Source organism: Pituophis catenifer, unplaced genomic scaffold (genome assembly GCF_029215685.1).
Source record: "Pituophis catenifer annectens isolate HBS135680 unplaced genomic scaffold, rPitCat1.0.hap2 SCAF_8, whole genome shotgun sequence".
In the NCBI taxonomy this organism is placed as follows: domain Eukaryota; kingdom Metazoa; phylum Chordata; class Lepidosauria; order Squamata; family Colubridae; genus Pituophis; species Pituophis catenifer.
In genome coordinates, this window is record NW_027256888.1 from 4,454,073 (window position 1) to 4,476,794 (window position 22,722).

The 22,722-nt window shown below is 41.1% G+C and overlaps 1 protein-coding gene across 3 annotated transcripts in view; it reads left to right on the top strand.

Annotated features, from left to right (window-relative positions):
• Positions 1–11,508, top strand: part of PDS5A (PDS5 cohesin associated factor A) — a 62,362-nt gene extending 50,854 nt beyond the window's left edge. Inside the window, exons 29-34 of one of the 3 annotated variants that reach the window (XM_070949071.1) lie at positions 1,571–1,633; positions 2,830–2,975; positions 3,416–3,524; positions 5,384–5,739; positions 7,875–8,025; positions 10,348–11,508. In XM_070949071.1, the coding sequence (XP_070805172.1) occupies positions 1,571–1,633; positions 2,830–2,975; positions 3,416–3,524; positions 5,384–5,739; positions 7,875–8,025; positions 10,348–10,440 (918 nt within the window). In that variant the 3' untranslated portion in view covers positions 10,441–11,508. The remainder of the gene's footprint in view (positions 1–1,570; positions 1,634–2,829; positions 2,976–3,415; positions 3,525–5,383; positions 5,740–7,874; positions 8,026–10,347) is intronic. The other 2 variants (XM_070949072.1, XM_070949073.1) reach the window with 2 other exon arrangements.
• The last annotated feature ends 11,214 nt before the right edge of the window (positions 11,509–22,722 follow it).

The window sequence follows — 22,722 nt, forward strand, 5'->3', positions numbered from 1 at the left end:
TGTGCCATGTTTTCTAAATTGTCTGTTTTTTTAAGGTGGTTACCTGAATAAAAAACTGTATTCCAAAATTCTTTTCTCTCCAGTGGAAACATAATGCTGAAAATGTTTTACAGTTAGTGCTTGTTCAGACAAACTTAGTTTCTAACACTAAGCAAACAAAAAAACAAAAAAACCCTGTGAATATGTAATATGTGGATGCAGAGCAGTCTTTATATCCAATGTATTATATAAGCCAATTGCTGTATTTTTCGATGTATAAGACACACTTCCTCCCCCAAAAGGGGGTGAAAATTTGGGTGCGTCTTATACACCGAATGTAGCTCCGCCCACCCACTGGCCCCCACCCTTTGGCCTCTGCCTCCCAGCAGTTTACCTCCTTGCAGCAAGAAGAAACGTCTCATTTCAGTTTCAGCACAGACTAATTAGCACAAGTTGATTGTCTGTTGGATCGGCCTCCCAACTCTCAGCTGTTTTGCGGGGGCTTCTGCTGCTTGCTGCAAGGAGGTAAATTGCTGGAGCAGATTTTTTTTTCTCCGTGTGGTAATCAAGCTATGCTGAAAACGAGAATGAAAGTAAAGCCGGCTATTTGCTGTTTGCTGCAACGAGGCAAAATTGCTGGGAGGCAGAGGCAGATTTCTTTTTCTTGTTTTCCTCCCCAAAAAGGTAGGTGCGTCTTATAGTCCGGAGCGTCTTATACTCCAAAAATAACGGGATATAAAGGCCAAGTCATAAAAAGGAAGAAGTAGGCAGTAAGATCCATTTTAGCTTAAGCACATATAAAATGGGCCTTGGTGGTGCAGCGGACTAAAGTGCTGTTAAGTAGCACTTAGCTGCCAGCTGCCCACAATTACTGCGAGTTCAAATCTCACCAGGCTCTAGGTTGACTCAGCCTTCCATCCTTTCGAGGTAGGTAAAATGAGGATCCGGATTGTGGGGACAATAAACTGACTTTGTATAAAAAAGAACACTGCTTGGGGGGGGCCGAAAGCCCTACTAAGCAGGTATATACAAAAAAGTATGAAGGCTATTGCTTAATGCATTGTAAGCCGCCCTGAGTCTCCGGAGAAGGGCGGCATATAAATCGAACCAATTAAATAAAATAAATAAATAAAAATGCCCATGGTTCTTGAGATCTTTATAAACGTAGGCTATTCTGAACTGCCCCATCCAGTTTTTAATTTATCCAGTGGGAATTTGAAAATACTCTAAAGCAAATGGTTCCGGAATTGTTCCCTTTTTTAAAAAGCCGTTTGCAGCACAGTATGATAAATAGCTTTCAGATATGCCGCATAAACACAAAGTAAGTCCATAATTGGATTTATGGCACTTATTTAACCCTTTGTGGGTTTGTGATTCCCCCATGCTGTCGGGGGAATTCCGGGAGTTGAAGTCCACAAGCCTTAAGATTGCCAAGGTCGGTCACCCCTGCCTTACATGAAGTTTTATTTATTTAAGGAGAAGCAACAGGGTGGGATTACTGTCAAACTGAATAACCAGAATCTGAAAATACTAAAGGTTTGATTTTTCAATTTAACAATGAAATGCTTTTCCCCCCTCCTTTTCTTTGAAGGATTTTTGTAACGATAGGAATTACATCTCCGAAGAATTGAGAGTTCTTCTTTTAACAGGAAAGGTATTGTTTTTATGGATCTAATTCTTGATTTGTAACAATATAACACAGTATATCACCTGTCTTTCAGTTTCGAGGAAAATTAAAAATAGGTTGTAATCTGGATTGTTAATGGAGAGGAAATCGTAAGCGTTGTAAGGATGGAATTTTTAGGATTGTATTCTTCAAAGCGTTTAGAATTCTACTTCAATAAGCTCTTAATTTGGAAGGACGCAGCTAGCAGAGCTGTGCATTCCATCACAAGTTTGTGCTGGCAGGATAATAATTTTCAGTTATACATAGCGCATATATACTACCGTGTTTCCCCGAAAATAAGACCCTATTTTTTTGAACCCCGAAATAAGCTCTTGGTCTTATTTTCGGGGAGGTCTTATTATTTGGGGATGCGTGGAGAAAGACGGGGCTCCTCTTGCCGTCTTACCCGATTTCCAGCTCTGTCTCCCTAACCCTAACCAGAGGAAATGGCGGGGACCGGCTGAGCATGCGTTTAAATATTTTTGGGGAGGGCTTATTTTCTGGGGGAGGGGTGCTTATTTTAGCGCATGTGCTCAAAAGCCCAATTGGGCTTATTAGCAGGAGATGTCTTATTCTAGGGGAAACAGGGTAACTTAAACTTCAGAAGGTGACAGGCTCAATTACAGTTATAAATCGAGGACTATATATCCTTCTACCTCTATTTAAAAGCCTATTTGCACATTTACCTGGGATGCTTTTTTAAAAAAATCCTGGATGGTTGCCAAAAACAAACAAGAAAAGGCTTGCAAGTTTTAGTGGTAGAAAGAAAGAAAATAAAATGAGATATGCCTCCCCTTCTGTCTCTGTCTCTGTCTCTGTCTCTGTCTCTGTCTCTGTCTCTGTCTCTCTCTCTCTCTCTCTCTCTCTCTCTCTCTCTCTCTCTCTCTTTCACACACACACACACACACACACACACACACACACACACCATGTCTCTGCTTTCCCTCTGATGTCTTTTATATCTGCAATACTCAGTAGCTTCCAGCATGGAAGAGTAATCCTGAATTTTGCTCACGGCCTTGCTCAGCAAAACAATTGTGTTTACATAGAAAGTGCAAAAGAGACGGAAGAACTGCAGCAGACAGGGCAAACAAACGAGTTCAAATGTGTCTTTGCAGCAGAACAATTACCTTTCTTTCTTTCTTTCCTTTTCTTTCTTTGTAAACCATTTTTCTATTTTACAGCCGAAACCAACCGGCGTATTAGGGGCTGTAAATAAACCTCTATCTGCAACGGGAAGAAGGCCATATATTCGAAACACAGGATCAGAAACTGGAAATAATAATAGTGTAAATTCAGAGTTGAATTCTCCCATAGAAAACAGAACAAGGTTCGTGGCATTTTTAGGCTCTTATGTTAACGCAGTTTTTCTTCTCAGCATGTGTTTCCCTGAAAATAAGACCCTGTCTTATATTTATTTTTGAACCCTGAAATAAGCGCTTGGCCTTATTGCCATGCACTCAAAAGCCCGATTGGGGAGGTCTTATTTTGGGGGCAATAGGATATAAATTCTAAATGTCACTCTTTACTACAAGTAAAATAGTAATAATCATATTTGTTGTATTTAACAAACTTATAGAGTTCTAATAGTAATATACAAATTTGTATTAAATTATAATCTATTTTGAATATTTTCTTAAACGCACTGAATTTGACAATGAACTTCCAATGCAGCTGGGCCACCTTTTCCTTGTTGATCATTTGATTTCTTAGCTCCAAAGGAAAAAAAAACCCCAGAAACTTATGTTAATCTTTTCAAAATTCGTCCAGCAGAGAGCCGAGCTCAGACCTATCAGAGACGGGAGTCAGTGAAAACGATGAAAATCCAGTGAGAATTATTTCAGTCACTCCAACAAAAATGGAACCTGTGAAGAACAAGGTATGGTCAGACTTCTTAAAAAAATGTTATTTAGATAAACTTAGTAAAGAAGCCGATAAAATTACTGTTGTAATTATTAAGCAGTATATGTCGAGTGTCCATAATGTTTCCAGTTTGGTGAATTACTGCTTTTCCCCACAATTGAGGCCAAAATTTCTGTTAAGAAAGACATTTGTTCAGTGAGTTTTGCCCCATTCTAGGGCCTTTCTTGCCACCGCTGTTAAACGAACCACTGCAATTGGTAACGTTAGCAACCCGGTTGTTAAGTGAATCTGGCTTTCCCATTGACTTTGCTTGTCAGAAGGTTGCAAGGGACACAGCAACTGTCATCAAAAATGAACCAGTTGTCCAACATCTGAATTTTGATCATGTGACCACAGGGATGCTGCAAAGGTCGTAAGTGTGAAAAAAGGTTGTAAGCAATGGGTGAGCTCCTGGGGATTCGGCAGGGTTCAGGCGATCCTCTAACCAAGGATCGCCAGGGTTCACTGAACCCCCAAATGCCACCCCTGGCTTGCCCCTCCCACCCCCCCCAGGAGTCTCCACGTGGCCCGTTCATCATTCCAGATAAGTGCAGGGGCCGCACGGAGGGTCTGGGAGGGCAAAAAAGGGCATTCTGGAAGTCCGGAAAGGGGCTTTTTCCCGGCTTCCGGACCCCGGGGGAAGCAGTTTTCGCCCTCCCGGAGGCTCAAAAGAAGCCTCTGGAGCTGGGGAGGGCAAAAAGTACCCACCCACCCTGCTCTGGTGCAGGCAGCCAACTAGGCCACGCCCACCCAACAGCGGGGCAACGAACCCGTGGCTAAAGGATGTGGAGCCCACCCCTGGTTGTAAGTCACATTTTTCAGTGCCGTTGTAACTTTGAACAGTCACTAAATGAACTTTTATAAGTCAAGGACTATTTGTAATTTCTTTTAAGCATAAAATGTGAACCAGGAAATCACAGGACATAGATCAGAGAGTTTCTGGTCATTTCCTTGATCAGCAATAAGACTCATTGCGGGCCTGTCTTTATCTCAGCCTATCTTCCCATTTATTGTGTTGACAACAATAAACTTGATACCGCCTTGAAGTGAGATGGACAGCAAACAAATTTTAATAATAATAATAATAATAATAATAATAATAAGAATAATAATAATAAGAATAATAAGAATAATAATAAGAAGAAGTCCTGCTAGATAAGATAAAAATACAGTTTTAAATGTAATACTTGCGTTAGAACTCTTTAAACTGGATTCAGTCAAAATCTGAGATCAGAGAGACTAATTAAACATAACTTGGATTTTTTATTTATTTATAACCTTTTATTATTTTTATAAATAACTCAAGATGGCAAACATACCTAGTATTCTTCCTTCTTCCTATTTTCGCTATGATTACCCTGTGAGGTGGATTGGGCTGAGAGAGAGTGATGGACCCAAAGTCTCCCAACTGGCTTTCAGGCCTAAACTAGAACTCACCGTCTCCTGGTGATTGGCCCAAAGTCACGCAGCTGACTATCTTGCCATCATTTCCGCAACTAGAACTTTCTGTCTCCCAGTTTTTAGCCTGGTGTCTTAATCACTAAACCAAAGTGGCTCTCTCATTTTCAAATCAAACTGGGCCAGGCGTTTGCCTCAGTCGTGTTAAAGCTATTGTCTTTTCATTGCGATATGGCCAAATGACGATTTACGTATTCTGTGAACAGAGTTACTCCTCTGGAAGCAGTAAATCCCCATGGATTAATTACACTTTCAAGGTGGCTGCTGGTGTTGCCAATAGTCCTGGAAACATATTTTAGCAAGACAAGCTGATTCCAACAGATACAATCTCCACCTGCTACTCGGTTGACAAACAAACCAAGTTGTTTTCTTTTCCAGGAGATGAATTCTGACCAGGCACCCCAAGAAAATGTCAGTGCTGATCGGGGCAAAAAAAGAATCACGACAGCAGCCGGAACGGAGAATTTCCATCAAAAAACAGAAGAGAAGAAAACCGACGAAACGGGTCAGCCGGCTCCTCCCAAACCCCGGCGAGGACGTCCCCCCAAGTCTGAATCTCAGGGCGCCACCACGAAAAGTGCCGAAATGAGTAAATCCTCCGGACGAGGACGGAAAAGGGCGGCCCCGGCTCAAGAGGGTCCAGGCGGACTGGAGGCAAGCAATGCCAAGGCACCAAAGCAGCAAGAGGCCACCAAGAAAACAGCACCAGCACAGAGACAGATTGACCTGCAAAGGTAAACACAGGCGGGCTTGGTCTCCAAGGGGGAGGGGGAGGGTTAGCCAATCACCTCCGAAGGCAGCTAGCATTAGCCCTTTCTGGTTTTATTGGTGGGGAGATGGGGAGAAATCTATCCTTAAAAGTTGAAAGGAACTTTAGAAGTCTTCTAGCCCAACGCCTTACTCAAGCAGGAGACCCTCTACCATTTCAGACAAATGGTTGTCCAATCTCTTCATAAAAACCTCCAGGGTTGGAGCAGACACAAATTCTCAGTTCACTGAGTACATATCTTCCCTTGTTCAGCTACTTAGAATCCTTCCAAGATTTTGTGATGATTCACAAGGTAAAAGGAATCACATACTTAAATCCTTTGGATAATAGCAACCTTCATAGTTTTTTTTTTTTTTACACGTCTAACGTCAGAGTCAGGAGCTGCATCTGATTTAACTTCAGCAGAAAAAACAAATGAATTTGTAATTTTCCAGTAGCAGATCCAGTTGCGCCTCTAAAACCGCAAATCGCATGGCAACCCATCCACAAATCTTATGTGTATGTGCTTAATTGCTATCCAATTGGCGGAGCAGGATTCACACCAGGGCCATGATCTTAGGACATCCAGTGCATAAAAAAGCAGAATTTGTCTTCTTCTCGTTTAAAAATTCCCTCTGAGCAGCAGTGGCAGCTGTTATAAATTACTGTTAATCGCAAAACGGCAAGGAGCTTTAAGAATGGAAATTACCAGGCTGAAGAGAAACTATCCTAAAAGTTTGTCCTTGTGTTTCTTGACTGTTTTCTTCCCCATCAGCACTGCCGTTGAAAATACTAAGGATTTGGTAGTCTTTTGTTCACGGAATGTGTTGTCTTCTATGCATAAGAGAAGCCACAAATCACCCAAAGAATCTCAAATCTCTTTTGCCATTAGCAATATCATCTGCCTGGCTACCAATTCCTTGGTGAACTAAATGCGCAAATTGGTGTTTATTGTTTCACTATTATCCCCCACTCTCTTCCACATTCTGACACACCTGTGGCTGTCCTCTCATCTCTTCTCCACAATTGTTCTCCTTGAACATGTGGATATGTTAGGCACATACACTTGTGACTACAAAGCCCACTGAAATTATTCAAGAAATGACTGCAGCAGGGGTGACTTGCTGTATCCGATTTTTCCAGGAGTGTGATAAAACTAGATATCTCCCATTCTACTATGTTGGTTAAGCCTCTTGCATTTTTAAGATTTCTATATTCACAAAGGACTTGAGTCTTTGGAGATGACAGAACATGAAAATAAAAACTGCTGTGTATTCTTATTTATGCTTTGCCTAAGAGGAAAGAGAAGCATTTTGCTTTGTTCAGGTTTTAAAGAAGCGTCCACTGTTTGCCAGGACATTCAGAGAGCTCAAGTGAGTGAAATTAATCTGATTTTGCCCCTGTGCATCAAAGCAAAATGTATTTGTTTTGATACATTCAGAGAACTTTGGGATCAGTGAGAGCTATAAGCGCCAGATAAAATTTGTGGAACCTGAGTTCATTCTTTATAGAAAGCTAGTTTTGGAAAGTACTTACCGTGTTTCCCCGAAAATAAGACCCTGTCTTATATTTTTTTGAACCCTGAAACAAGAGCTTGGCCTTATTGCCATGCGCTCAAAAGCCTGATTGGGCTTATTATCAAGGGATGTCTTATTTTGGGGGAAACAGGGTAAAAGCAGATTATGATGTGATCCTATTTCAAAGTGAAAAGTGTAAAATTTAATAAAATATGAGCACATTTTTGGATGGCCTACGTAATTGGGAGTATACTTGGTAAAAAGTTTATCCACATTTCTTTATAGCTGAAGTTGGGCTGGGTATCATTGTTGCAGTATCTCAACGTAGGTAAATCATACCCTCTGATTCCCCTCAAAAGCAGTTTAAAGTACATTTCACCACCGAGCACGTTTATACGTATCTGTAAATCACACCCGTGGTTTTTAAAATCACGGAAATGTCTCATGTCAGCCTCTTCCAGTTTTGAGGGGGCGGGGCGGGGGGGGAAACAACCCCAGAAATTAACTGAGCTCCGCTTTGGAAGGAACAGGCATAGATGTTAGTCTATGATTTCAGTCAGAACTTTGCTCCCTGTATGATTTTGCCATTCTGACCTTTTTTCAGAAGCCAGGTGCTGGGCAGTGATGGAGATTCAGTGTTGGAGATAGAGTCCAGTCCAGGATATTCTGCGAGTGAAATGGATCTTTTTAAACTTTGTGAGAGCAGCCAGGACGACTTTGAGGAAAGAGATCTAACAGAGGCAGGCTTGCTGAAGGTGCACGAGGCAGCAGATTTAGGGCTCGGTCGACGGTTCATTAAATGCTCAATCCTGGAGGGCTGCTCTGTTCCTCTTGTTACTAAGGATTATTTATTCACTTAACTTAGATAACGAAAGTTTATTTATTTATTGCTTTAAAGATAGTTACAAAAAAGGGGGAAAAAACAAAGATGATTATGGTAAAGTTACATAGAAAGTATGTTTTTAAACAGTGGAAAAAATACAACATAAAGAAAAAAGGGGAAAAAAAACCACAATATATTTTTAAGAGTAAATAGTTACAATTCTACATGCAGGAAATCCTTGACTTGTAATCGTTCGTTTAGTGACCATTCGAAGTTGCTATGGCACTGGAAAAAGTGACCAGTCGCAACCAATCCTCACACTCAACAACTCTTGTAGCATCCCTATGGTCATGTGATCAAAATGTGAGCGCCTGGCAATCTGCATATATTTATGACAGTCGCTGTGTCCCAGCCAGGTCATGTGATCCTATATTTGTTATCTTCCCGAACCGGCTTCTGAGAAGCAGAGACAATGGCGGAAGCCAGATTTGCTTAACTGCTTAACATGTGATACACTTAACAACTGGGTTGATTCACTGGCATAACAGTTGGGCATCAAAAGATCTATAAATGTTTTCTAGCACTCGGTAGGCAATGCATCCAATCCTGCTGTTTTACCATTTGCCAATTTTAAACTCATTTGTTGAATCTCTACCTCAGTTAGAGGAGGAAATAAAAAGTGTTTTCGCATATCATCTAAATGTGGTAGGTTAACTTTATTTAAAAAGGCCTTCACTGTATATCCATATTCAATACATTCTCTAGTTTGCTATATAATCTGAATAGAATTTTAAAAATTGACAATTCGTAGCCATTGAAGTTTTAAATATTTCATCTCCTTTACCTGTCATAATTGAAATCATTGTCTTATTTTTTATTTTTTGGGGGGGTTGATTTAAACGATTTTACCAGTTCTTTCTGTGTTTTCCCAGGATCCCTGTTGTTAGCGTAAATTCTGTCTGCTTAATAGTGTAGTAGTTAATTCATATTTCTTTTTCCATATTTCTCTCTACAAAATCATTGATGGGCATCTAACCATCCTTGTCCACAAATGTTTCCCTTCATCTTTCAAATTATTTTTCCCCGTTATTTTTAATCTTATCTTTGTATGATTCATAAGAAAAAAATTCAACCTTGGAGATACGTTTTTTATATTCTTCCCATTCCTAAAGTCCACCACTTGGATGTTTCTGAATTCAGATCAAAGTATTGTAAGGTCTAACGCTAACCTTTAACTGAGATCATGAAAGTTGGCAAACCAGAAATCTGTGATAATATCCTCCCCTTTGTTAGACTTCAACCTGGCTTCTGAATTATTCTAGATTCATGATGGTTAGGCTTTCATAAAATACTATAGAGTGAACTTTACAAACAAGTTGTTTGTCAGAAAAATTGGATCCATTTTTTTTTTGTCTTCTGTGATAAAAGGCCTGATATGAAAAAACTGAGCTAGCAATGCAAACCTTTGCAGGCATATTTGGATGCCCTGTTGTGTTAAATGGGATTTAACAGTTAGATACAGATGGTTCTTGACTATTGATCACCATTGAGCAAAGTGAGACATTCGTTACTTTTGCCCCATTTTATGACCTTGTCACAATTTGCTAAGTGAATCACAACAGTTGTGACACGGTTGTTAAGTGAATCTGGATTCCCCATGGACTTTGCTTATCAGAAGGTCGGAAAAGGGGATCACATGACCCTGGGATGCTGCGACCGTCATAAATATGAGTTGCTGAGGGTCTGAATGTCGATCATGTGACCATGGGGATGTGGGAAGTGGGAAGTGTGACAAATGGTCATAGGTCACTTTTTAAAGTGGCGTCGTAACTTCAAACGGTCACTAAGCGAACTGGCTGTAAGTCAAGGACTGCCTGTCCTTAGCACCAGTTTCCCAAAACATCTGAAATATTTGAGGGGATGTTAATGTAACCTGCAGCCCTTACCAGTCAAATACAATAACACTTGAGGCCCATGGTCTCCAGTTCAATGCATTTTGAATGCAACAAGCAAGACATTCAGTTAGACTCGCCCCCCCAAGAAATGGAATTTTGTTGATCCCGAAGCTGTGAAAAGACAGCAGCGCAGATTATGTAAACAAGATCCCTTACACATATTTAAAATCAATCTCTCCACTCCGCCCAGGTGATCCATAGAGTTGAAGATTTACTGTTGGTCCTTTAAGATGATCAAAATTAATTTTTGAATGGAATGTTCTCCTGAACTCAACCTCTTATTTTCCCTCCTCCACAAGGTAAAAAGAAAACTTTCTCGCAAAAGGAAGAAAGGAGAGCCGAAGGAAGGCATGCTCCCAGCTTCTGCAAAACCCAAGAAACGTCCTATATAGGAACTGAGAAATACTTCAGATCATACAGCTTTCAGCTCTGAACACCGAAGGAAAACTCTGCTTCCCTTTCAGATAAAATGAATCTGCAGAAACTCTTTGAGAGAGGCTAAAAGCATCTGTACTTATTTCCCCAGAGACTTTTTTATGAAAAGTCAATAATTAAGCAAATTGCTTAACACTTAATTCCAGTTTCCGCACATCTGGAGTTTAAGAGTGTTTTACTCCATTAATTTTCATGCTGCATTTTTTAAAAAAAGAAAGTCAGAGAGAAAGGTCCTTATAGCATTGTTAAAAATTCACATACCTTAATTGGGGTATTGCCCATCATATATATATTTTTTTTTCTCAAGAAAGAGAAGAAGGCTTACTGAATGGTTTTTAATCTGAGGCATAACTGCAAAACCGAATTCTCATCTGCTTTCATTTTAAAGACTTATGTATAATTTTTCCCCTCCCGCAAAATAAGATGTACAGATTTTGGTTCCTGCTTTGAGAAGTCACCTAGTGGCAATTTTTATACATGTTGCTTTCTGACTTTGATCAAAGAGTAGGAGACTAATCATTTGATGATTGATTTTCAAGTAGACATTTCATCTTTTTTTAATTTCCTCCTCCATTTTAGTTAATAATATAAGTTGCAATAAATGTACATATTGTTCGTTTTATAAAAAACATATATCACTTCTGAGTGGGTTTACTCCTGTGGTTTTGTTGGAATATTCTAAATCTAAATGGAGTAAAGTCATCCCAGGATTTGATTTTATAATGTTTGTCACCAGATTTTTATTATTGATGTAAAAAATCAATTTTTTAAAAATAGTTGGATTTTTGGCAGCTTTGTAAGGAACATTGAAAATGTTTAGGATTTCAAGCATTGTCTTGATTGAAACGAAGTCTGTTTTACGTTTTCCTTTCCCTTCTCCTTTTTTAACATTTAATTTAGAAAACTTGCATCAATGTTGATTTCCTCCCTCTCCCCCCAGGCATTGTTCAGCATATAGTGTACACTTTTAAGTACACACCATCATATTTAAGTTGGTTGCATAAAATAAATGCTTCTAGGTGTCATTTGGTATCTTTCTGCTTTTCCCCCCAAGGGTACACAACCATTTTTTGGATGTGCAGCCATCGCTGCCAGATGCTGATCGAGCACAATTGATGGTTTTTGTGGAGCGTAATCTTGTCAGTAAAACAAATGGCAGCATAGTTGATAAATGCTTAGTATTGCTAGATGAGGTCTCGAGCGGGGATGTACAACCTTTGGCAATTTGTGTACAATTTTAAAGGTGTACAACCTTTAAAATTTGTGGACTTCAACTCTCAGAATTCCCCAGGCAACATAGAGCAAAGTGATAGAGATTCCTTATTTTGTTACAGAGCCTTCGTCCCCTGAAATACTAATACAATTTAAAGGCGCAACCCCCCTCTCATTGGAGTTTTGTTGCACACGCAAATGATGCCACAAATAAACTGATAGAAAAGAATATTTGTAGCTCGGGGTTGAAATAAGGGGTCCTTGGTATTCTCTGTGCTTGGTTGTTGTCTTGCAGATGTTTCTTTACCCAATCATTGTGGGTAACATAATCAGTGCTCCTGATAATGAACTGATGAGGTTATCTAGTTGGGTCATGAAATGCCTGCAAGTTCAGAGAGCACCAAGGATTCTTCACAAGCAAAGACTATATCAGTTGAAGATTTAGAAGGCTCTATCTGAGACCTGTGTTTTCTAAAAACTCTTTTAAAATTCAGTCTTGAGACCGCCAGACATTCTCCATGAGATCCCACTCACTAAATATCCTTAACTTTATCGGGATGGGAATTTCAAGCACAATCGGGCATAAAACAATTAAAACAGAGAAGGCAGAATTAAGATAGGGATAAATTAATGCAGGTTTTTATTCTTTTAGTAGAAAACCAAATTCAAAATGGAATTTTTTGGATCAAAAAGCAGATATCTGTAGCTCGGGACAAAAGGTACGTTCCAAAATATTTGTTTTCAATTTGTTGAAGAAGCTGTTTCGAGTTTTTGTTCCAATGAAACAAAAATTTGTTCCAAGCTTTAGAGCAGAGGTGTCCGACCTTGGCAACTTTTAAGACTTCAATTCCCAGAATTCCCCGCCCAACTTCCTCTTTCTTTGGGGGTCTTTGAGACTTAATACAATCTCTGAGATTCGTTACAAGTAAGATGACCATCTCTAAAGGTAACCATAGATTTCCATTTACGGAGAGGGGCTCAAGGGGCTCTCTTGACTGTCTCCATCATCCCAAGCACTGTGGGCAGTACTCACTGGTATAGCTACTCTGATAAGCATCCACTCAGCTGGGTCTGGATTGCTCAGTGACTTGTGCCAGCTCCCTCGATACTGCAAGTTTCAAAAGGAGGAGCAATTTGCAAAATTGTGGGCTTCACGCGTATGAAAACCTGAGCCATCTTTCATATATCTGGAAATATAGAAACTTACAGCCTGATTCCTCATATAAAGAGTCGTCGTCATTGCAACGGGAAGTGATCTTCAAGTGTCGGAGAGCTCTGATGCAAGCTCAGATCCGTTCCAGGCGCACGGAAACAAACTCTGCTGCTTCCCAAGATAACTTCTGCAGAACGAACAGTTGCGTTGGATGGGCTTTGCTGCAGTTAACGATGCCGAAATGAGGAAGCCTGGAACTCGGGAGTCAAAACAGTAGATGACGGCGAAGAGATGCTGAATTCCCATTCTGGGCAAAAAGCCCAGATCTGGCTTTTACGGAGCCACGGTGGCGCAGTGGTTAGAGTGCAGTCCTGCAGGCTACTTCTGTGGACTGCCTGCTGTGTGCAGTTTGTCAGTTCAAATCTCACCAGGCTCAAGGTTGACTCAGCCTTCTGTCCTTCCGAGGTCAGAAAAATGAGGACCCAGATTGTTGGGGACCAGAGGATGACTCTGTAAACCGCTTAGAGAGGGCTGTAAAAAGCACTGTGAAGTGGGATATATTGCTATTGCTATTGCTACTTCCTTATTACCCCTGTTCTGCCCCAGCTACGGACCCCAAAGAATGCAGCACACAAAATCTATACAAAGCTTATTTTACTCAAATAACAGTCTTTATCAACCAAAGGCTGTTCATGAACTGTCTTAACAGCCTACCAGAATTCTAAGATAAGGTAATCACAGTCTTACTAAAGTTGGCAGAAAGCCCAGAGTCCAGACATGAAGGAGAGTGAACTAAAGTTGTTCCCTACAGCTTGCTGCAATCGGTGTTCCTCCTTAAATAAGCTAAGGGAGTGGCCAATTAGCCCCAAGCCTTACTCTCGAGACCTCCTGAGGAGCCACTCTTGCCTTTTGACAGCTCTGCGCGTCCGTGCATCGAGAAGAGGCTCCTCCTCTTCGTCCTCTTCACTTATGGGAGCTTCTGGAGGTCCTGAAGGCCCTGGCTGAATCCCTGCCTCTTGCACCACATCTTCTCCAGCCTCCTCATTGTCCGACTCGAGCGCCAGCTGCACAGGCTTCTGGCACAGCACCACACCAGCCTCCTCGCTGTTGGAATCGGCTACAATCTGCACAGGCCGCTGACGGGCCACAACAATCCTATTCTCAAATGTTTCAGCAGCTCACTTAGTTTTGCCTCTTTTCTAGGAACAAGAATCTGAGATGCTTCTAGGTAAGCTTTTCTTTCACAATGGCTCCCTTTTTACGTCCAGAGTCTCCAGATACAGATAGTGCTTTTTCTCCAGCCACAATTCACCAAGAGTCAACGAATTTAATGGAGGGAGTGTGTCTCTCTGTGTGTATATCCACGCATGCATGTTTAAAAATGCGAATAAAGAGGGAAGGATGGGAGTTCTGTTGAGTGTCTAGCAAGACAGGCCTCCAACCGAACCAAGTGCGCCATTGCAGCTGGGGTGGCTCTGAGGCAATAGGAACATCCTCTTTTGCCCCACTTTCTGACAGAGGTCAGAGCAGATGTGCCTGCAGGCTAGTACCACATACTGTACTTTTTGGAGTATAAGACGCACTCCCCCCCCCACTAAAAATGGGTGAAAATTGTGGTGCGTCTTATACACCGAATGTTGCCAAAGCTCCACCCACCCAGCGGTCCCCACCCTTCGGCCGTTTTTGGCCTCCGCGCGTCCCGTTTTCAGTCCTATTTTTGGCCTCCATGCGTCGCATTTTCAGCTGGTTCCGGGTGGCGGGGATCGGTGTCGACAAATGGGCAGCGCTGTATTGGCCGCGGCGGCAAACGGGTGGTGGCAAACAGGCCGCACCAAATGGGCCGCAGCAGCAGTGACCGGGCCGTGGCAAATGGGCTGTGCTGGCAGAGAATGAGCTGCGGCAAATAGGCCAGATGAATACCGGATGGATGCTGGAAGGCAAAGGCAGATTTTTTTTCCCCTTGTTTTCTTCCCCCAAAAGGTAGGTGCCTCTTATAGTCCAGAGCGTCTTCTACTTCGAAAAATACATTTAATTGCAAAGTGCAGAAACTTCAGACTGCAGAAAGCCAGAATGTCTTCCACCCCAGGTGACTTAAAAGTGCCAGCACAGGGACAGAGCCCTCACATCTCCAGTTTTATTCCAATTTTTAAATTTTTTTAAAAAAAAGTGTTTTAAAAGTCTGTCTTTTACTTTTAAACAGATTAAAAATAAACAGGACTTTTTAATTTTTATTTTGGTTCTTTGCTTATTGCTGTTATGGAATGATGAGACCAAACAACATTCCTGGGTCATCCAGAGACAGTTTATTGCGCAGTTTCAGAATCAGATTTGTATCTGCAATTCTGAACCAAGAAGAGCTCTAATACAACTGCTTTTATACATATCCAAGACAAAGGATTTTGTGAGCACAGCAGTTTTCCATATATGGTTAACATACATTTATTACATTATAATTGACACTTTCTAATTACTAAATTCCTTCATTATTTTCTAGTTCATAAGATTAATTATCTTAGCTAAACAACCTTCCTCAGTTCTGTGATTGCTGAGGCGTAGATTCATGGCTGCTTTGGATAATAAGTAACAATTGTTTCATATGGATGTCCTTGCATTCTTGACAGCTAGGCCCCTCAGAAGAAGATATATATTACCAAGAATGGAATTTAGCTGACTTAGTGTAATCTCTAAACAAGCACATTTCTTTCTTATAATAAAGAGGGTCCTTCAGTGTTCATATAACTGACCCTGTACTATTCCTACGTCATTTAAATTATTGCTGTAAAGGTGAGAGGATGAGAAAGAAAATGAAATAAAAAAAATGTTTTTGGTTAGGCAGCAGCCCATTCATTGAGAAAGAGTTCAAGGTTTCTAAAGAAGATGCTGCTTCTCATTTGACTTCCAAACCCCGCCCCCGCCCCCTAACCACGCCCCTCTACTCTCCGGGCTCCGATTGGAGCGAGCTCAGCAGCCCCGCCCTCCCAATGCTTAAAGTCCCCGCCGACTCCCTAGAGCCAAGAAAGGATAGAGGTGCCTTTGACTGTTCCCTATAATGAACATTATTAATGGTTTATTAGCTTCAGTCACCAGCTATATTCGGAGGCATTAATTGAGAGGTCGCAATATTTCATATAATAGCCGTCTGGAGGCCCAAGTTAAAGATAAAAAGAAAGTGTCCTAGCCTGAGACATTTTGAGTGATAAATAAATCGAGATTTCTGTCAAACCGGTTGGGATGCCTGCCTCCCTGTGAGGCTGGGGTGTAAATTTCCACAGGTCTTCCTTCCCCTCGAAGTCATTCACTTATCATAAGCTAATATATTCACTCCGAATAATGGTCGCCTCTTCCCTTTAGTCCTTTTACTATCTCTAGGGGCCGCCATCTCGAGAGTGACTCCCACTCACCTGCCGCCCAGGCGGCCGAGTGCGCATGCGCGTCTCCTTTTCCCGCTCTTTTTAACGGCCGCTCCCTCGCTGAGGCGAAAAGAAGCACGACGACGACGACGACGAGGAGCTGTGGGGCCGAGCGAGGGGCTTCCCCAGGCCTCGAGGACTTCTCTATCAGCCGTCGCTCGGTTCCCGCTGCTAGGAACGGGCTCGGCGCTTTTCCTTCCCTCTCAGGCGCCCGTAGCTTTCCCGGTTGGTTGGGACAGGCGGCTGTTCAACAGGTGGGCTTTTCTTCCTCCGTGAGGAACCGGGGGGGCGGGAAAGAAAGCTGTGGAATGCCTGCCTGCTCAGAGCCTGCGGTTGGGGAAGAAGGAGCCTCCGTCGCTGAAGAGCCTGGACGGCCGTAGTAGCCTCACCTGCTCGGCCAAGGTGGGGTGGTGGTGGACTAGATGACCTCCCGGGGCCTCTTCCAACTCAAGTCTGAAACTTTTCGGGCGAGGCGTTGGAGGGAGGGAGGGAGGGATGCGAGGGGTTCCCTGGGGCGAGTTTTGGATGAAGCCGCACACCTTCACGCAACTTGGGGAAGCTTTGGGGATGGGTGAACCCAGGCCGGCCTTTTAGGGTTCATCCCAGGCAAAGAAGAGGCGTCTGGACGGCCGTTTGTCTGAAACGGGATATAGTGTCTACTGCTCAGGCAGCGGGTTGGACGAATAGAATAGGGAATGGGAATAGAAATTAGAATAGAAATGAAATCAGAATAGAATAGAAATCAGAATAGAGAATAGAATAGAGAATAAAATGAATAGAATACAGTGGAATGGAATAGACTGCAATAGAATATAGAGGAATATAGAATAGAAGAATAGAATAGAATAGAATAGAATAGAATAGAATAGAATAGAATAGAATAGAAGAATTGAATTGAATTGAATTGAATTGAATAATTGAATTGAATTGAATTGAATTCTTGGCCAAGTGTGATTGGACACAAAAGGAATTTGTCTTTGGTGCATACGCTTTCAGTTTACATAAAAGAAAAGATACGTTCCTCAAGAATCATAAGGTACAACACTTAATGATAGTCATAGGGAACAAATAAGCAATCAAATCATATTAGGAAACAGTCAATACAAATCGTAAGGATACCAGCAACAAAGTTACAGTCATAAGTGGGAGGAGATGGGTGATAGGAATGGTGAGAAGATTAATAGTAGTGCAGACTTAGTAAATAGTTTTGACAGTGTTGTGGGAATTAGTTGTTTAGGAGAGTGATGGCATTCGGAGGGAAACCTGTCCTTTTGTCTAATTGTTCTGGTGTGCAGTGCTCTATAGTGTCGTTTTGAGGGTAGGAGTTGAAACAGTTTATGTCCAGGATGCGAGGGGTCTGTAGATATTTTCCCAGCCCTCTTTTTGACTCATGCAGTATACAGGTCCTCAATGGAAGGCAGGTTGGTAACCATGGTTTTTTCTGCAGTCCTAATTATCCTCTGAAGTCTGTGTCTGTCTTGTTGAGTTGCAGAGCCAAACCAGATAGTTATAGAGGTGCAGATGACAGAACATGTGTACATGTGTACTATGAGATTGTCTGAACCTCCCTTCATGCACCCCCCCACCACAATACAACTCACAGTGAAAGACAGAAAATCCCTATCCCAGTGAATCCTGCTGACAAACACTCAATCCTATTGCACCATGTGAACTTATTGCACTTCGTGCCAGCACCGCAAGTCAATTGTACTATGTTGTTGTAGTTATTTTTCATGAGATAACTGAAACGTAAAAGAGTAAGCATATCCACAGAGGAGAACATTTGTACTTTAGGCTTAAACTTCAAGGTAACAGTTAGTCCTCCACTTGCAGCTAGCTCTTCATTTAGTGACCAAAGTTACAACGGCATTGGAAAAAAGTGACTTATGACTGTTTTTCACACTTACCGCTGTTGCAGCATCCTCATGGTCAGGTGATCAAAATTCAGCTGGTTGGTAACTGCCTCATATTTATGATGGTTGCAATGTCCCAGAATGATCTGGTCTCCTTTTGTGACCTGACAGGCAAAGTCAATAGGGAAGCTGGATTCACTTAACTGCCGTGTTACCAATTTAACTGCAGTGATTCACTTAACAACGGTGGTGAGAAAGGTAAAATGGGGCAAAGCACACTTCGCAATTATCTTGTTTAGTTATGGAAATTTTGGGCTCAATTGTGATCATAAATCGAGGACTACTGGTAATGCATGTTTAAATTTGTGCTGCATAGAACATCGTGTTGCAGCAATCTTTCCCTTCCTTCCTTCCTTTATTGTAGATGAAACGACATCTTAGTTGTGATACCACAGAGGAGGTATTACTGAGGATCATCATCTTAACAAAACTAATTTCTAATTAGTTGGATATGAGATAGGCTGCAAATAAATTTCATAAACAAACTTGTTCTTATCTTTATTCTCCCAACATGTTTGGAATAAATTTTCCTCTGCATTTGTACTGAAAACTGCAGTTCATTTAATCACACTTTTGAAGAATTTCTTTAATTGAAGCTGTTTAAACATAGATGGGCTTATATCTGCCAGTAAATATTATTTGCTGTGTTTCTTTATACTGCCAATGAGAGAGTGCTGTAAACTGGCCTTTATACGGATGAAATATGTTCTATATAGTTTGAAATGAGGCATTAAAAAACATACAAATGCATAACTCACTCTTTCCACAGTGAATATTTGCCCTTTTAGACAAGGATGCATCTAGTGCCCCTTTGCAATTTCCTTGGCAAAAAACATTAGGAAACTACATTGCTGTTACAAGACAAGATAAAAAGAAAAATTAAAGATCCTAGATGTCTTGATTTTACACTGCAGAAATGCAACGTGTGGAATGAAATTGTATCTCTTTATCTTCTTCCAAAGATATGCAGAAAATTTACTGATTTTAGATGTGATCTTTCGATAGGAACTGCATCACTATGAATTGGGATCAAGATGGAGATACTCCAGCAATTATTGCTGATAAATCCACTGCTGTTTATTTGTGGGATGCCAATACAAACAAAACCAGTTTGATGGATACTAGCATGAGGTAATTTATTTATCAAATTAATATAATGTAATGTAATGCCATGTATTTCAAGGGTGTCCTCATTTGGTGTGTGTGTCAATCTTACTGCCACCTTGGGAATTTGATTATTCTCCATATAGAGTAGATTACTTGCTAGTTGGCATCTTCTATGTGCCACTATGTTATATAATTTGCATGAGAAATTACAAAAGACTTAACAAAAGACATCTTCCAACAAAGATGCCTTTGTCGAATCCTAAAGATTTGCTGTTTTGTCATGTTGCTAATGAAGAAGTGCTCCAAAAGAGTTTCTCCTGCAAATAACACAATACAGCACAACACAACACAACAATATTCATGCAAATCTACCTCTGTAGACTTCCTCTTGTATGTCAAGGAGTTGGAGTTCAATCTGTTTAAAATACTTTTCCTTCACTCTGGTCTCAAAACCTTTTGTTGTCTTAATGGTTTATGGATAATTTCTCCAAAATCGTCTCTTTGGATTATTATTGTTTCCTCCATCTTATTTCACTTCTTCCTTCTCTCTTAGAAGAACAATTAATTTTAGTCAAGGGCAGTATCTGTATTTTTAAAGAATTTATCCAAATGCAAATGTGAATTTTGAAGTTGGTCATTTTAAGGTATGGGGTTTGATATCAGAATCTTTTATTGTTTTGTTTTCTGTTAATTTTATGAGTAGTTTACACCAAGAACTGTTGATAAATATTGTGCAGATACTTTGTGCTCCATTTTCTATTACTTTTATTATAATTGAATCATTATAGTTACCTTTGGCCTGGTGTTTTATTAATTCATTTTGGAATCTTTCATTCCTTTGTTTAAGTTTCACTTAATTCTATTGACAGCCATTCATTCCAAACTTTTGGATTAAAAGAACAAATATCTTGATAATTTAATCATTTTGGGGCTGGTTCAGATTTTTATTTTTGTAATCAATTTGGCATTTATCATATCTCTTTCGCTTTTAGAAGTCAAGAACATAATCATGTTTTGGAGACAAAGCAGATTTTCCCTGACAAACAACTTGGTTTGTTTGTCATATGATGACAACCCTTTGAGGTTGTCTCTCAGCCTTTGAGGGTTGAGAGATAGTGATGCATCCTAAATCCCCCAGCTGGCTTTCAGTGGGAAAGGGACTAAAATTTGACATCTTCTGGTGATTGGCCCAAAGTCATGCAGGTGACTATCTTGCCATCATTCCTGCAACTAGAACTCTCTATCTCCCAGTTTTTAGCCTGGTGCCTTAATCACTAGACCAAAGTGGCTCTCTCATTTTCAAATGAAACTGGGCCAGGAGTTTGCCTCAGTCGTGTTAAAGCTATTTTCTTTTCATTGTGATGTGGCCAAATGATGACTTACGTATTCTGTGAACAGAGTGTGAGAAAGGGCCTGGTGTAGAGACGAGAAATCCCTCTGGCAGCAGTAAATCCCCGTGGATTAATTACACTTTCAAGGTGGCTGCCAGTGTTGCCAATAGTCCTGGAAATGTATTTCAGCAAGACAAACTGATTCCAACAGATGAAATGTCCACCTGCTACTCAGTTGACAAACAAACCAAGTTGTTTTCTTTTCCAGGAGATGAATTCTGACCAGGCACCCCAAGAAAATGTCAGTGCTGATCGAGGCAAAAAAAGAATCACGACAGCAGCCGGAACGGAGAATTTCCATCAAAAACCAGAAGAGAAGAAAACCGATGAAACGGGTCAGCCGGCTCCTCCCAAACCCCGGCGAGGACGTCCCCCCCAAGTCTGAATCTCAGGGCGCCACCACGAAAAGTGCCGAAATGAGTAAATCCTCCGGACGAGGACGGAAAAGGGTGGCACCTGCTCAAGAAGGTCCAGGCAGACTGGAGGCAAGCAATGCCAAGGCACCAAAGCAGCAAGAGGCCACCAAGAAAACAGCACCAGCACAGAGACAGATTGACCTGCAAAGGTAAACACAGGCGGGCTTGGTCTCCAAGGGGGAGGGGGAGGGTTAGCCAATCACCTCCGAAGGCGGCTACCCTTAACAGTCTAATAAAGTGGAAAGGGAGCTTGGAGGTGTTCTAGTCCGGTTCCCTGCTCAAGCAGGAGACCCTATACCGATGCTCTTCCGGGTTCCGTTGCATGCATGTGCGCTGGACCAGCTGTCCAGAAAGAGAGCCTGGATATATTCAGGGTTTTCAGAGAAGATGCTGCTTCCATGCAAGGTCTCCCTGGAGGTATTTGTGGTTGAGGGCCTCCTGTAGTTAGAAGTCAAGGGGACCTCTTCTTGATGTTGGTAGCTTTGTTCTTCATGTGTGTCAACTGGCAAAAAAAGAAAAAAAAAACCAGAAAGGCTGGGAAGGAAAAAAGCAGAAGGAAGCATCCTTTCTTGAAAAGTTGTTATTGAGTACATGAATGTTTCTAGAAGTTTAAATTGAAAGAGACTATTTTACTATCATTGTATATGTACTGTATGCATATTGTAATGTTATGTTCAAAGTAAGAAAAGTTAAAAAGGTGACTTAATTATGCTGTTTTGATGAGCTATAAGAATAACCCATAGAAAGCAGTATATTTCTTTCTGTGTCTTCCTTTTACCAGCTGGAGGCTGTGAGGGAAACTCTTGAATCCCTCTCCACTCTGCTGCCCTTTTTTGACCTTTTTGCAACTGCTAAACATTTCTTCCTTCTAAATCTCTTTATGAAAACTTAACAGTTTTTCTAATCACATATGCTAATTAAGAGGAAGAAATTGCAAACCCACAATCCAGGAAGAGCCCCTTTCCCAACTCCATTATATTAAAAGTAATACTAGCCCCATTCTGTCTTTGTCTTTGTAAACTGCATTATCAGAGATGAGCGGAATGGATGGAATGGATCATAGCTGCCACCTTTACAGCTTTGATTTTCATAAATGTATATGCTTGTAAGAAAGTTAATGATTTTATAACTTTGGGGAGTTTAAGGGGAGTTTAAGAAAGGAATAGTTGAAGAAAGAAGGGAAAGCTTATGCTGCATATGAACAGTAATAAAGTTTAAGAAATGTGATTCAGAAGATCTGAAGCTCGCATATGTTTTGTAGCACAATTTAAGTGATTTTTGCATTTTAATCTGGATATATCCAAAATGCGTTTGGAACTACAGTGAAGACTAGGTGCTGCTAAATGTGTGCTAAGCTTGCTTGGTTTAAGCTAGACAGTAATGTGGGTTCAAGTCCCACCTCAGCCATGAAAGTGGCGGGCTGATGACTTTGGGCAAGTCATTTTCTCTTAACCATAGGAAAAAGGCATATTTTCGCTTTCCCATCTGTTATCGCCTAATCTCTGTACTGTTGCCTGATCTGCTGTGCTGCCTCCAACACTAATTTGCATTTCAGCCTCTCAATAATCCTATCACAGGATTATTTCAGCATTGTTGACTCCATGTGGGCCAGTAAGAAAAAAAAATCTAAATCTGAC